This window comes from Pisolithus orientalis (genome assembly GCF_024613125.1).
Source record: "Pisolithus orientalis strain OTSU chromosome Unknown F5J12scaffold_3, whole genome shotgun sequence".
NCBI classification, from domain to species: domain Eukaryota; kingdom Fungi; phylum Basidiomycota; class Agaricomycetes; order Boletales; family Pisolithaceae; genus Pisolithus; species Pisolithus orientalis.
The window spans coordinates 1,567,189-1,580,346 of NW_026260784.1; the positions used below are offsets into that span (position 1 = coordinate 1,567,189).

The 13,158-nt window shown below is 47.1% G+C and overlaps 2 protein-coding genes across 2 annotated transcripts; one reads left to right on the forward strand and one right to left on the reverse strand.

The window, feature by feature from the left end:
• Positions 1-6,442: 6,442 nt before the first annotated feature.
• On the reverse strand, positions 6,443-10,925 carry F5J12DRAFT_802917 (ras GEF). Its single transcript, XM_051744433.1, has 12 exons — positions 10,617-10,925; positions 9,241-10,561; positions 9,062-9,179; positions 8,516-9,024; positions 8,386-8,458; positions 8,236-8,354; positions 8,016-8,181; positions 7,813-7,966; positions 7,500-7,751; positions 7,355-7,444; positions 7,087-7,303; positions 6,443-7,036 (listed from the first exon to the last, which is right to left on the reverse strand). Exons 1-12 carry the CDS (start codon positions 10,767-10,769, stop codon positions 6,732-6,734), a joined length of 3,477 nt encoding a protein of 1,158 aa, XP_051604380.1. The 5' UTR covers positions 10,770-10,925; the 3' UTR covers positions 6,443-6,731.
• F5J12DRAFT_802920 (uncharacterized protein) lies at positions 10,926-12,458 on the forward strand. The gene is made up of 8 exons (XM_051744434.1): positions 10,926-11,069; positions 11,125-11,177; positions 11,232-11,243; positions 11,292-11,379; positions 11,435-11,567; positions 11,619-11,690; positions 11,739-11,920; positions 11,978-12,458. The coding sequence occupies exons 1-8, from the start codon at positions 11,055-11,057 to the stop codon at positions 12,191-12,193; spliced, it is 771 nt and encodes a 256-aa protein (XP_051604381.1). The 5' UTR covers positions 10,926-11,054; the 3' UTR covers positions 12,194-12,458.
• Positions 12,459-13,158: the final 700 nt, after the last annotated feature.

Genomic DNA, 13,158 nt, shown 5'->3' on the forward strand with positions numbered 1-13,158 from the left:
TCGAAGAACAAGTCAGGGAAATAATGGTAGGATAAAAACAACCATCCCATTTCATGAAGTCCATGGGGGTTCGAGAAGCCTAACCATTCAGAGGCACAAGAATAAGGAAAAGGAAACCAACCATATATGTGATTGTCATATTCTCTAGACATAAGGATTTCAAAAGAATTATAAGAACTGTCTAGAGATGGGGCAAGAGCTCCATTAGGATACTCAAGGAACTGGCCACCTGATGCATATGGTATGTCCATGGTACCAGGGAGAGGATAGTTTGTGGCAAGTTTTGGCAGCTGCATGAGCCCAAGCAAGAGCATTGGCATTTAGTCCTCAACATCTGGGTTGGCTGAAAGCCATGCCAGTATCACAGGCCATTGCATGTTCAAAATCAGCCATAACCATGTCTGTTCCTGGCCAGTAAGTGAACCATTTCGAACCTGGCAGAGTCAAGCTACCAAAGATGGCCTCTAGCTTTATCATAACTGGTTCAGGACTCATCCATATCTCCACAGGCCTTAAACTTGTCAATAAACTCCAATAGCTGGAGGTCGAACAAGTGGCCTCTGCATTGTCATTCTCAGAAGAAGAGAGGGATGTGGTCAATGTCAGTAATTCCTTCTTGCCATAATCCTCTGTAATGAATTTTCAAATCCTTGTGCCAAACCTGGAGAGGAGGGATGAGCTCATGGAAAGGGTTTCCCAAGATGTAGAGGGGATGGCAGTGACAGTAGATGTAGATGAACATGTTGTGAGTAATGGTGGAAGCCAGAATGGTCCAGAGGGCAGGATCTTCATAGGTGAGACTAGGTAAGTCACAACTGTTGAAGTTAGCAATAGCATGAGGCGAAGAGAGGAAGGAGATTTTGGGGGCAAAGTCAGTAAGATAGCCATGGAATGCAGTATGGAGACCAGGAAGTTTGAATGGTGTTTTGAGGCCTGGATAAGTCAGGAAGCCATCCCAAGTCACCTCGATGAGTGACAAAGGGACATGGGTGAGCAAGGGCTGTGGGCACAAAAAGAAACTCCTACTGCTAGGTACAGCATAGTGCCAATGGGTGCACTCCCTAATGTATAGTGCCTCCATATAATCCAATACCTTTTTAACATACTCTTCCCTCCATTTGTTTCCTTCATACATCAAATTGCATTCCTGGGCAACTTGGAGTTCAGTTCTTTTAGCAATGACAAGAGACATAGCTAGTGAGAAAGCACATAAGATACCATTCATAAAAGATGAAAGACACATTATTGAAGTAAGTCAAACTCAGCAGGGTCACCAAAGACTGCCAGATTGACCTCAGTGACTAAGGCTTGTGTCTTGGCAAGAGTGTCATTCAATGCCACTACCAATTCCTGGGGAGGAGTTGGTTCACAATGAGGAGGAGGCAGATTGGCACCTCCTTCTTCCATGTAGGGCAGAACAGGATCTAAGTCAGCATTGTCATCATGGTCTGGGATTGCATGAAGAAAATAGCGCAGAGGTGGAGCCTCAATGTGGGGAAATGGAGGAGGAAGGGTGAGGATACATTGGAAATCAGCAGCAGCAATGCATGCTCTTAACCAATGAAGGTAAATGTCACGCCAAGCCAGTACACCTAAAGCAGCAACCCAAAAAGCAATTAAGGCAGCAAACATTTCCCTGAAAGGCCCAAAGTCTCCATAATAGACAAGAAAAATGGTCTGATAAAAAGCCACAAGAAGCAACACAACAAAAGGAACTAAGCTCCATCCTAGCACATCTAGGCCATCAAAAAGCATGCTGATATGTCTGTTGACAGTGATCAGTAAATGCATGATCAACAATAGCACACTGATGGTTAGATGTCAGGGATCATAACCTAATGGCAGAGGAACAGAAGGGGAAAGGGGCAAGAGCTAGATGAGCACTTGCCTATAGTATTGGATAGAGCTTGAAGTAATAGATGGTTAGTCTTGAAGAGTAGTTCTGACTTAAGAGTGGAACTTGTAGTCAGGTAAGAGGAATGTGAATTCACTGAGGGGACTTGGTGGAAACCCCTGGGTTTATATACATGTAGGAATGAGCACAGACCATGAGCACATATGGTAAGTAAAGAAAGTACCTACTATGTATAGCAAAGAATAGAATGGAACATTATGGAATAAAGTGGAGTAACTTAGCAAGCATGACATCATATGAGTAAAACTCATCTGATAAGCATGTCTAGAACATGACTATGAGAAACACTGATCACATAGTGTAATCACATTTAGTCACAACACATGGGCAGCCTGTGTGCCAAAACACCAACACTTATATAGACCCCAAGATGGGCCCTACCTAAATAGATTAGCCAGTACACATGGACAGGGCTGAGGGACTAAAGTGAGAGCAACATATGTACAGGCCTGTAAGTGCATTACCACAACATATGGGAGGGCCCACAGTGGGTAAGGATGTTGAAACATTTAGACAGGCCTGTGACAAATTAAGTATACTGAGTTGCTGTAAGACATGGATGGGCCTGTCCTGGTAGGTCACACCCCTGTTGCAACATCAAGGTGGGCCCACCTATCATAACATGGAGAGGGTCACAACATAAGGACAGGCCCATCTATGATTAGAATACAAAGTTGGCTATATATGGATGGGCCCAGGAGTAATATCATTTATGGTGTCACAACATCTAGACAGGCCCATTCATAATAAGCCATACCCCTGTCACAACATAAAGACAGGCCTGTTGACAGTAAGATGTACCACTGTTGAAACATAAAGACAGGCCCATCACTAGTATCATTTAATAGAGTCACAACATAAGGTCAGGCCCATCAGTAGTATTATGCAACATATGGACAGGCCCATCCACAGTAAGATGTACCTCTGATGAGACATAAAGAATGGGCCCATCAGTAATCTCATGTATAGCATCACAACATATGGATGGGCCCTTCAGTAGTATTATTTATATTGTCACAACATATGGGCAGGCCTGGCCCCAGTAAGATGTACCCTGTCAAAACATAAAGATGGGCCTGTCACTAATATCATTTAATAGAGTCACAACATATGGATGGGCCCTTCAGTAATATTATTTAAATTGTCACAACATAAAGACAGGCCTGTCAGTAATCTCATGCATAGCATCACAACATATGGGTGGGCCTGGCCCCAGTAAGATGTACCCTGTCAAAACATAAAGACAGGCCTGTCACTAATATCATTTAATAGAGTCACAACATATGGATGGGCCCTTCAGTAATATTATTTATATTGTCACAACATAAAGACAGGCCCATCAGTAATCTCATCCATAGCATCACAACATATGGATGGGCCCTTCAGTAGTATTATTTATATTGTCACAACATATGGGTGGTGTGAGTTAAAGTGTGGTTCAGTGGTGAAAACCAACCAAAACCAACACAAAAGACAAAAAGAGCAAGTGGTGGTGTGCCTATGCAGTACCTAGATGGTAGAACCTGTTCTTTGGGAGGGTTTTTGCAAGCTACAACACTCAAGGACAAGTGCTGAGGGTTGGGGGTGCTCCTGACAAAGAGGGAGGAAGAATGCAATAGAAATCAATAGGGTAGACTGCTGTCAGCCTACAGAAGGATGGATGGCAGCTTAATTCAATGTCCTAAGCTGCACTGAGCTCAGGGAGGGCTTGGAGCAAAGTATATTGATGATAGACAAGGATAAGCAAAGTAGACAATAGTTAGACCCTTAATAAAGTCTCAACTATCAAAGCTGCTGAATGAATTACTGAGTGATGATAAAATGCAAGCAAGAGGGGCTCTCTGATGTCTTCTTTTTTGCTATCTAAGTACAGTGATTTATATACAGTACAGGGGTGTTTCCCTTGGAAAACAAGGTGCAAACACTTGGTAAGTGATTGGTAACTGATGAGTAAGGAATGTAAGCAATGGGTAATCGTCTTGGAAAGCATTGGTAAGCATTGGTAAGGATTAGCAAGCCAAAAAGTGAAGAATCAGTAAGCAAAGTCAAAAGATTGGTAAGTATTGTCAATAGGTGAGTCAAAGACAGTCAGAATGTCAAAGTATGAGTCAAGTGATGTCAGGAACTGGGAAAGTGCACTGGAATCACATTAGGGGGAGGCTGTGCAGGTCACATCTCAAAGAGATTGCCTTCTAGGCCAAGGTGGGATGACAGAGAGGCAGTGCTGATCTGATGCCAATATAGTACATCCAAAAGTGGACAGGGTGAGTCAGATGTCAACAGGGGTCAAGCTTTGGGGGTCTGTGGGGTGACAGGAGCATAGGGGATTGCAACTTCCCCCCCCAAACCATCCTCTCAGGGAAGCAAATAAAAACTTCATGAATGAGGCTCTGTTGGAAGAGAGGATGAAGGGGGAGTGTCTTCTGCTGTATCTTGCAACAAGGAGGCAAGATTGTGACAGCTACAGTACTAATCATGACTGTTCTCCAGGCTCTCCTGAATCACAGTCAAGATTATACTGTATGATGTCACAATCTTGGAAGAATGATGGATGAGACCAGTATGAAGACATTGCAGGGAGCAGGGAGGAAGGATCCATATGCTTCTTGGACTGGAGAGACTGAAATGACCATATAAGACCTTTCCAAGTGAATGACAGACCTGAGGCGACCAAAGAATGTCCTCCTAGAGGTCATACTGACAAAAAGAACATGCTGTCCAAGCTGGATGGGCTGAGAGGGCACAGATGAGGGTGGGATGTACCAGGATGCTTCAGGACAGAAGCTGGTAGGAACTCCTGGTAGATATATGTAGCCATGGTCCCTAGCAAAGGGGACAAGTGAAATGACTGATGTAGAGGCAGCCATATCAGAAGAATTTAGTGAAATGAGCATCTTTTGGAGGGAGTGCTGTAGAAACGTGTGGAGTGCAGCAAATCCTTTCCAATTTTGGAAAGGTAAGATCACGTGGCTGAGCACTACAAGCAAGTGTGGGAAGTGGTCTTGGTATCTGCAGAAATGGCAGAGATATGTCAAAAACTGTAATGCTGTACATGGGTGCTTAAGAATTTTAGCCAGCACTTAACTTGCTCCCTTTCTTTTTCTCTGGCACTGATGACTTATTCTTGTGTGAGGGATGACTGCCAACATTCCTGGCTGTCCTTCTTCACATGAGGGCTATGGTCTTCATCTCCATTCATCAGCTGTATCCATGTCCACCTCACCAAACACCTTTGGTGTGTGACACCGTCTTTATGTTGCAACAGGCATACATGTTGCTATTGATGGGCCCATCCATGTGTTGTGACCATGTAATTGAACTTACTGACAGGCCCATCCTTATGCTGGGACAGGGGTGTATCTTACTAGATGGGCCTGTCTATGTGTTGTGACACTGTCAATGATATTACTGACAGGCCTGTCCTTATGTTGTGACAGGCATACATCTTGCTATGGACAGGCCTGTCTATATGTTGTGACAGGGGTATATTATCCCAAAGATGGGCCCTTCCATATGTTGCCAACTCTGTAATCTATCATAGAGGGACCCCTCTTTATGTTGTGACCCTATAAAGCATATGACAGGCAGGCCCATCCATATGTTGTGACCTTCTTCATGATACAATAGGTGGGCCCATCCATGTCTTACAGTAGCTCAGCATACTTACTTGGTCACAGGCCCATCTATATGTTACAGCATCCTTACCCTCCACAGGCCCTCCCATATGTTGTGGAATTGTGCTTACAGGCCCATACATATGTTGCTCTCACTATAGGCCCTCAGGCCTGTCCATGTGTCATGGCTAATCTATTTAGATGGGCCTATCGTGGGGTCTATATAAGTGTTGGCATTTTGGCATGCAGGCTACCTATATGTTGTGACTAAATGGACTACATGGGGTCCACTGATAACCAGTATTTCCAACAGGTGAGGACCATGGGAAGAGTTTTCTCTTCTCCTTGACAGTCTGAAACCCTGAAATCAATTTGCTCAGAGCTAGGGTTTGATGGCTGGTAGAGCTCAACACCTTTCATCAGGTCCAGTGCATTCTTGACAGCCCTTGAAAATCCAAGGGAATGTGTTGGTTTTCACACCTGGTCATACTCATAACTGCAGCAGGTCTCCAAGGTGAACAGCCTCTAGTTGAATTGTGCATCTCATGGCATGGCCACCCTGCAGCACCACTTGCTGAGGGTATGACAGTGGGAGCCACCTAGTCAATGATCAAGGGTGCAGAATCCTCAGCCACTGCCACAGAGGTGAGTGAACCTTTGGTGCTTCTTTCCAGCAATGTATTCCATCATTGTACTTGTGGTATTGTATGTCTGACTGCTTGCTAGTGGCCTACATGTTGTGGAATGAGACCAGCTTTGCAGTAACATCACCTAGGATTCAAATCATCATGGGGGTTTATAAATATTTCAGCTATTCATTCACCATCTAAGGACATAGCACTTGTGTGCTCAACTACATGCCATCTCAATCTCAACATCTGCATGGGATCAACTCAAAAATGAAAAAAGCACTTCCCTACATGATATGCAGCTCTATATGCAACACTTAACAGAGAACAAGTATAGCTTTGGGTCTAACAATTATCGGACATTTAGTCCAACTTGTTCTAAAGAGGGGGTTTCCTCCCAGGTTTGCGTCCTTCATCGAAGAACGTGCAGCAAGTAATGCCCGTGCATGACAAGTTTATGGTATAAATTACTTGCTATAATCCTCGAAAAAATATCCATATCCGCAGGGAAGGTGGTCACAGATAGATGATCCCAGGCGTCACCTATCCAGGGCGAACGTCACAACCGCAAAACTAAAAGAATCCGCTCTCATGCAATATTCTCACAAGCTTTTCTTCCTCTTTCTCTCGTGGCTCACGTTCCATACTTAGCTCCCAAAACAAGTCGCTGATATCCTGGTCACCGAACGGTTGGAGTGATTCTTCGATGTGGGCAAGAACAGAAGGTAAAGGGTGAAAGTTATGTGGCTGGGTTTGCCAACGTTGTAAGTCTTGGATCACTTCTGAAATTTTTTGACGTTTCCGGAAGTTGACGAGGTTGCCAGGCAAATGGTCTTTGCTCCCATCTTGAATATGTGTAAGCGCGGTCAGGAACACCCCTTCGGAAGGATGTCAGTGTAGTTGGTGATCTTTTCGCTTGGATACTCACCAACAAAGGGAACACACGGGGGAGAGACCGTAGCCAACGTAGTCCGAACTTTGTTGTAATTTCGGTACGAGTTGATGGTGGCTTCACAAGTCTGCAACTGGGACATATACTTCGAATTCACTTGCTCCCAGGACCGCTTCAATCGATGAATCGGAGCGGAGTTTAACCCAGAAACGATAGCACCCATAGTCGAAAAGTTCTGAAGTGCCCGACATCGCTGCCCAGGAGTGTAAGCAAAGTGGAGCGCATTATGAAACTTTATCCTTACGTCTGCAACAAGAATGAACTGTTTTATCACCAAGGCTCTCCGACGAGCCTCGTCCTTGGAAAGAATGGAAAAAGCGACCCAGTGTGCAATCTACCAAGTTTGGGACTTCACCAAACATGTAACTTGACACAGTAAGCGCCCGCACCTTGTTGCTCCTGCGTATGAAATTGGCAACGCCGTCACGAGGGTCCGTTCTCGCTTGCCTGGACTGCTGTGATCGTTGCATACACTCGGAGGGGCGGATTTTTTGATAGAGTTGACTCTCAGTGATAGTTAATTGTCTTGCAAGCTCTAGGGGTTCGATGTCCAGTAGCTCCAAACGTTTCGGAACAATGGGTGGGGGCGGTGGGTCCATTGACGTATTCACAGTTATTTTCCTATGGTCCATTCCGCGTCTCTATTTATTTACTCGCAGTCAACCGTCATGCATCATTACAAAAGTTGAGTGTCTCACGCACAGCGCGCTTTATGGAGTTCAAAAGCTGCTTCGCGGCCGGAATGTCAAAAACATGTGCTTGAGAAGCAAACTCTTCCATATAGTCGAGAATACCTAGTTCTTCTTTCTCTAGCACATCGCCGTCTTGGATCATGGACTTTAATGTATTAATGACCCTATGAAATCATCAGCGAACCTTATCTAATGTAAATGGTCTAGACATACCGCATGCGAACAACGCATTGTTTAAACTTCCTCCAATCAGCCAAATCTTCTGTGTCCAAGTTGGCTGGCGGTTGAATCCAGAACCTGTCGATCAATAGCTTGAGGAGGTCATCCAAGGTCGTAAATGACCTGAACGTCATCAAGAAAGCTCTGTTGAACTTCGGGTCTACGCAGCCATTTTTTAATGATTTTATTCTTCGACTTACAGACTTTCACCCACCTGCGTACTCGTGTGCAGTAAGCCTTTCAACAAGGGCGGGAACAGTACCACCGCGCACAGTCCCGTCGGGGTCAATGAGGACTTCCTGCAGGGTCATGAGTAGGCCGTAGGTACCACGGCTTCGTCTCGGCAGTGAGAGGAATGAGATACTGTGGAGGTGCCTCGTCGCCAAAGAACGCCTTGATCTTATCCAGTCTTGGAGGAGTGCGTACTAATCCTATATCTGCATTCCAAATAAGTCCGTCAACAGCCCCACGATCGCAGGTGAGTTCGGCAATACCTTTGTCATCTATGGGGGCATTTATGCGCTCATGCAATGTAAGGATAGGCTTCCCACTGGGCACGGGGGGCGGCGTAGGCGACCGCTCTCCCCGTTCTAACAGATCCGCATCAGCACCCAGGATGTTTCCAGAGGCGAGTGTCATCTGATACGGAAGCTGGCGTTGATCATCCGGCACTCTGTTCAGTGCCTGATCCGCGAAAATTGCAGCAACAAGACTTCTTTGGGACATCCGCCACTCCATAGGACTCCTGTGACAGCGCTCAAGAATGCTTGCTTGCTCCTCTCCAACAAGAAGAAGACTCTCCAGATGCTGCCGCATTAGTTGAAGGATGAGGCCCACGGAGGCGCTCAGGGCTTCAAGCGCGTCATGGGATTCGTCGCGACCACGCCATGACTCGCATAACTCCACTTGCCGGACACATTGTGTCGTTATAAGGAGAGCGGCAGAATCATCATACAGCGCCTGGCAAGAAGCTTCGAAAGCACGAACGAGAGTACGTGCTCTACTGACCGTACGGAGAATATTCAGCTCCGTCGGCCAACTTGCCTTGACCAACGAGCTCAATGTCGACATGGCGAGCAATATGGATATCACCCAAGAAGATCAACAGAGACGATAGTTCGTAAACGGCGGCTTTTCCGGCCTCGGCAACCATCTCTGCTGTTAAGGAGTTCTGCATTCGAGGAATTGTGAAGGCAACCTGGATAGAACAGGCACATACCTCGACAATTCGCCTGTAAGGTTTCTGAAAAGCTCTTCAATTTCTCGTGGACGCGTGACGCGTGAGCCCCAAATTCGTTGAAGGTCACCCTATCCAAACTTCGCGTGGGCGCTTCTTCATTATCGTCGATGCTAACCCATCCAAAACCTTTCCATGAGCCTGCAGCCCCAGCTCCCTCCTTTCCCAAGCTTGTACGAAGCAGGTCCAAATACCCGTGCAAGCGCTTTTGGCCCCTGTCACCGTGAAATTGATGGAAAACGCTCTGCGCCGTAGATACGAAATCGACCATAGATCGCTCCAGTTCTCTAGCGTCCAAACCAAGGTTTGAAATGAAGTCCCCTCCGTTCTGGGGTTCAACGTTCAAAGCTGCTCTGGCCGATAATGTGAACTTGGAGAGAGTAGCGATGGTCCGTCGCTGTGCAGAGACCAAGTGCGTTTGCGCGGCGTGGCTAGCATCACCTTGGATACCCTTTCGAACGCCGAGACGACGAAGTGGTGGGCCAGCTACATAAAGAAGCTCTCGTATTGACGTGACGGCCGCCTCTATGAGGTTGTCGACGATCTCTTGGTCATCATGTAGTTGAGGGATTCCAAATTGTTGTAGATGCGCTATGATGGTGTTGATGCGACGACATGCACATTGGAGTAGTTCGGGCACTAACTCCGGAGAGTCGGGAGATGCAGGATGTTGCGCAACGGAGTCTGGAGACACGGTTTGCAGTGGAGGTAGGGGCGGACATTCCGACTCATCTCCAATGGTGGACTCTTTTAGTCGCAAGCCATTACGAGGTGGAGTAAACATGTGTGAGATATCTCGGCCTGAAAACGACGGTGGAGAAACCCTATCCTCATTCCGTGAGCGCTCAGGCTGGGCGAGTAAATGAGAGCTACTATAGCTCCGCTGTCTTAATTGTGCAGTCCAAGTGTTAAAGAGGACTCCAGGCACACGATTGGAAAGACCATTATGAAACGTGGTAGTTTCGGTTGTACTGGTGCGTACTGGAGGGGTGATCGAATCTGCCATCGGAAGAGCTGCTGTGACCGCAATAGTCGTGTCTTGAGGACCAGGAAAGGAGGGGGTTGACGATGACACTTGACCCTTGATGTGCACCACTTCTGGAGAGGGACCGCGGGAGGTAATCATGCTGGGAGCAACTGTAGTCGAGGATTTTGGAACAAAACCGAGCTCAGCGCCAGTGCCAGAGCGCGTAGTGGATTGAGAGGTAGTTAAGCCTACGACAGCAGAATCCTCGACGTCTTCATCGGGTTCCTTGGGGAGATCGCGCGAATACTGTCCTGTGAGAGTATTTGCGTAATATATCTGGGTTGCAAATGGCTGTCGACCCCTCCGAAGACTGCAAAGGGAATGAGCGAACCTGTCCCTCCTGGGTAACCTGGGGTATCCAGAAGTCAATGAGGCGATCCTTTGCTTCCAACTGTTTCTGTGTCGGGATGGCTGGAAGTCCCCGTACGCTTTTACGGCTGGGATTTGGAAGAGGCCGTGGCTCGGGACCGGGCAAACTTGACATGCTGAACAGGTTAATCCGTTAATGGTCGAAACTATTGCTGCCCGGTGTTTTCGCAACCATGAGCTGGAACACAGGATAACTAGCAAGATCCAGTACTGAGTTGACAGGCTGACAAAAAGTTGTTCACTGCCGCAGCCCGGTTTGACCATCATGACGATAGGCACGGTGACCCAATAATGGCACATTTTGCTCACGCCCCGTTTCCATGATGTCATGCAGTGACATGTACACATCCAGTTCAGTCCAAGGAGTAGATTGCTATCATACTATCGGACGACATCCATCATGTCTGAAGTCAAGGTATCTTCAGTATGATGACTGCCATATTACAGAATGTTCATCTACTCCTTTGCAGGTATCGGGAATTGGCAAGGACACCTCGGAGCTTATGCTCCGTGACTTCTTCAGGTGAGCGATCATCGAGCTTTCCTGAGACTGCCCCGGTTATTTAACTTTGTCCAGCTTCTGTGGGAAGTAAGTATGCAACAATGTACTGTGTGTTTGTAGTCTCACGCCCTTCAGGATTACGAATATCGAGCTAAAGGAGGACCAACAAAAGTCTGCTGTTGTCACGTTCGAACGCCCTTCGGCTGCGAAGACGGCACTTATGGTGCGTCTAGGCCGTTTCACAAGACTATACTCGCTTTTTAATCTATGCCACTTAGCTTGACGGTGGTACCTTGAACGGTGCCACCCTGCATGTCACCTCTGACGCAGAGCACGCGGAACAAGCTGAACCACAGGAACACCCAAGTCCCGTTCGTCACATCGAGCAATCTGATAAGCCCAGGGCTGGGAGTATGTCTATATTCTGATTTGAGTCAATGCCTCGCACTTAGCCGCCTGTAGTTGCAGCGGAGTATTTAGCCAAAGGATATCAGCTCTCTGATCATATTCTCCAGCGGGCCATTGAAATTGATAGTGAGTCTCTGCAGCATACGCGCACACAGAAAATGCTGATTTCCGTAGATAAGCAAGGGATCTCAAAGAAATTCCTTTCTTACTTCAATGGATTGGATACTTCAATCGGCCAGCGTGCACTGGGTCCTGAACAAACCATATCTGGCAAGGTTCAGTCTACCTACTACCAAGCCCGCGACCGCGCCATGAGCATCGACGAGCAGAAAGGGTTATCCAAAGCCGCGCACGAAGTAAGCACCTGTGTAGTTGTGATCAGATCTACTCTCATCCGTTTGTTTTTGCGGCAGTACTATTCGAAAGCACTTGCCTCACCTGTTGGGCAGAAGGTTCTTTCCTTCTACACGAACACTTCTAAGCAGGTCTTTGACATCCATGAGGAGGCCCGTCGCATTGTCGGTCAGCGCAAGTCACAGCGCCAGGAAACCTCTTCCACTGCGCCTTCTGCGGGGGGTTCGGACGCACAAGCCGAACCGACCACCCAGGCCGCACCTACCGTGGTGTGATTGATTGACAATAGCAAGTATACATTACGGTATCGGGTACTGTACAATATAGTAAGGCTCGTGAATTGAATGAAGAAAATAAGCTCCCTAGAAATTGCTAAAGTATCACCAGCGCAGCAGTCTGCTGTCCCTGTCCCTGATTCATCAAGTGCGGCACGGATTTGTAGACTTAGGTACGTCCGCCAAGTCATTTTGTGTCCGCAAGCCCAAATCGGAGTGAATGAATGATATTGTCACCGTGACAACGTCGACTGATAACTCCCCCCAACCTTAAAGTCCAGTTTCAGGCCCCCTCTTCATATGATCATGAATGACCAAGTCTATAAGTGGAATAACTTTATCCCCAACAAGGTTGCACTTCTGGGAGCGGCGATATGCTGGTGTCCCATATCATCCACTCCCATGACGTCATGCCACTCGTTACAGGGACCAACATGCACAGCGGCAGGAGCTCAGCGATTATCACAAGATGGGAGCCGGGATATATTAGTCGTGTGAGCCAAAGCAGCGTCCACTAACATGCAAATCCTAAAAGTGATTTCTTTGTTCGACGAATGCAGTACGTGTGCGTGACCGGCGTTCGCCGCGAACAAGAGCCGGTCCCAGCAGAGTCAAGAGGAATGGTAATGTCCAGCTTCGACTCGAATTCTATTTGTCAATCCGAGTGAAACTCCAGCGATCCCGTCGACCCCGCCATCATGGTAATATGAGGGGAGCAAAACATCCCATGGTACAACGGCGTGCTTCACTGCACGGTGCTGAAATCCAACGAAATTACCTCCAAAAGGCCTACAAGTCATCTGGAGCGACGCTACGTCAGGGTTATGACAGGCATCTGCAACGAAGTGATGAAAGGGTCACAGCAGCCAGCTCATGTGGCTACGAAAACCTGGCAGAGAGATCTTCCCTTCCTCTGACAGGAAGCAAGATGAATATAGCCTGAGCACATACTTCGCTGTGACAGG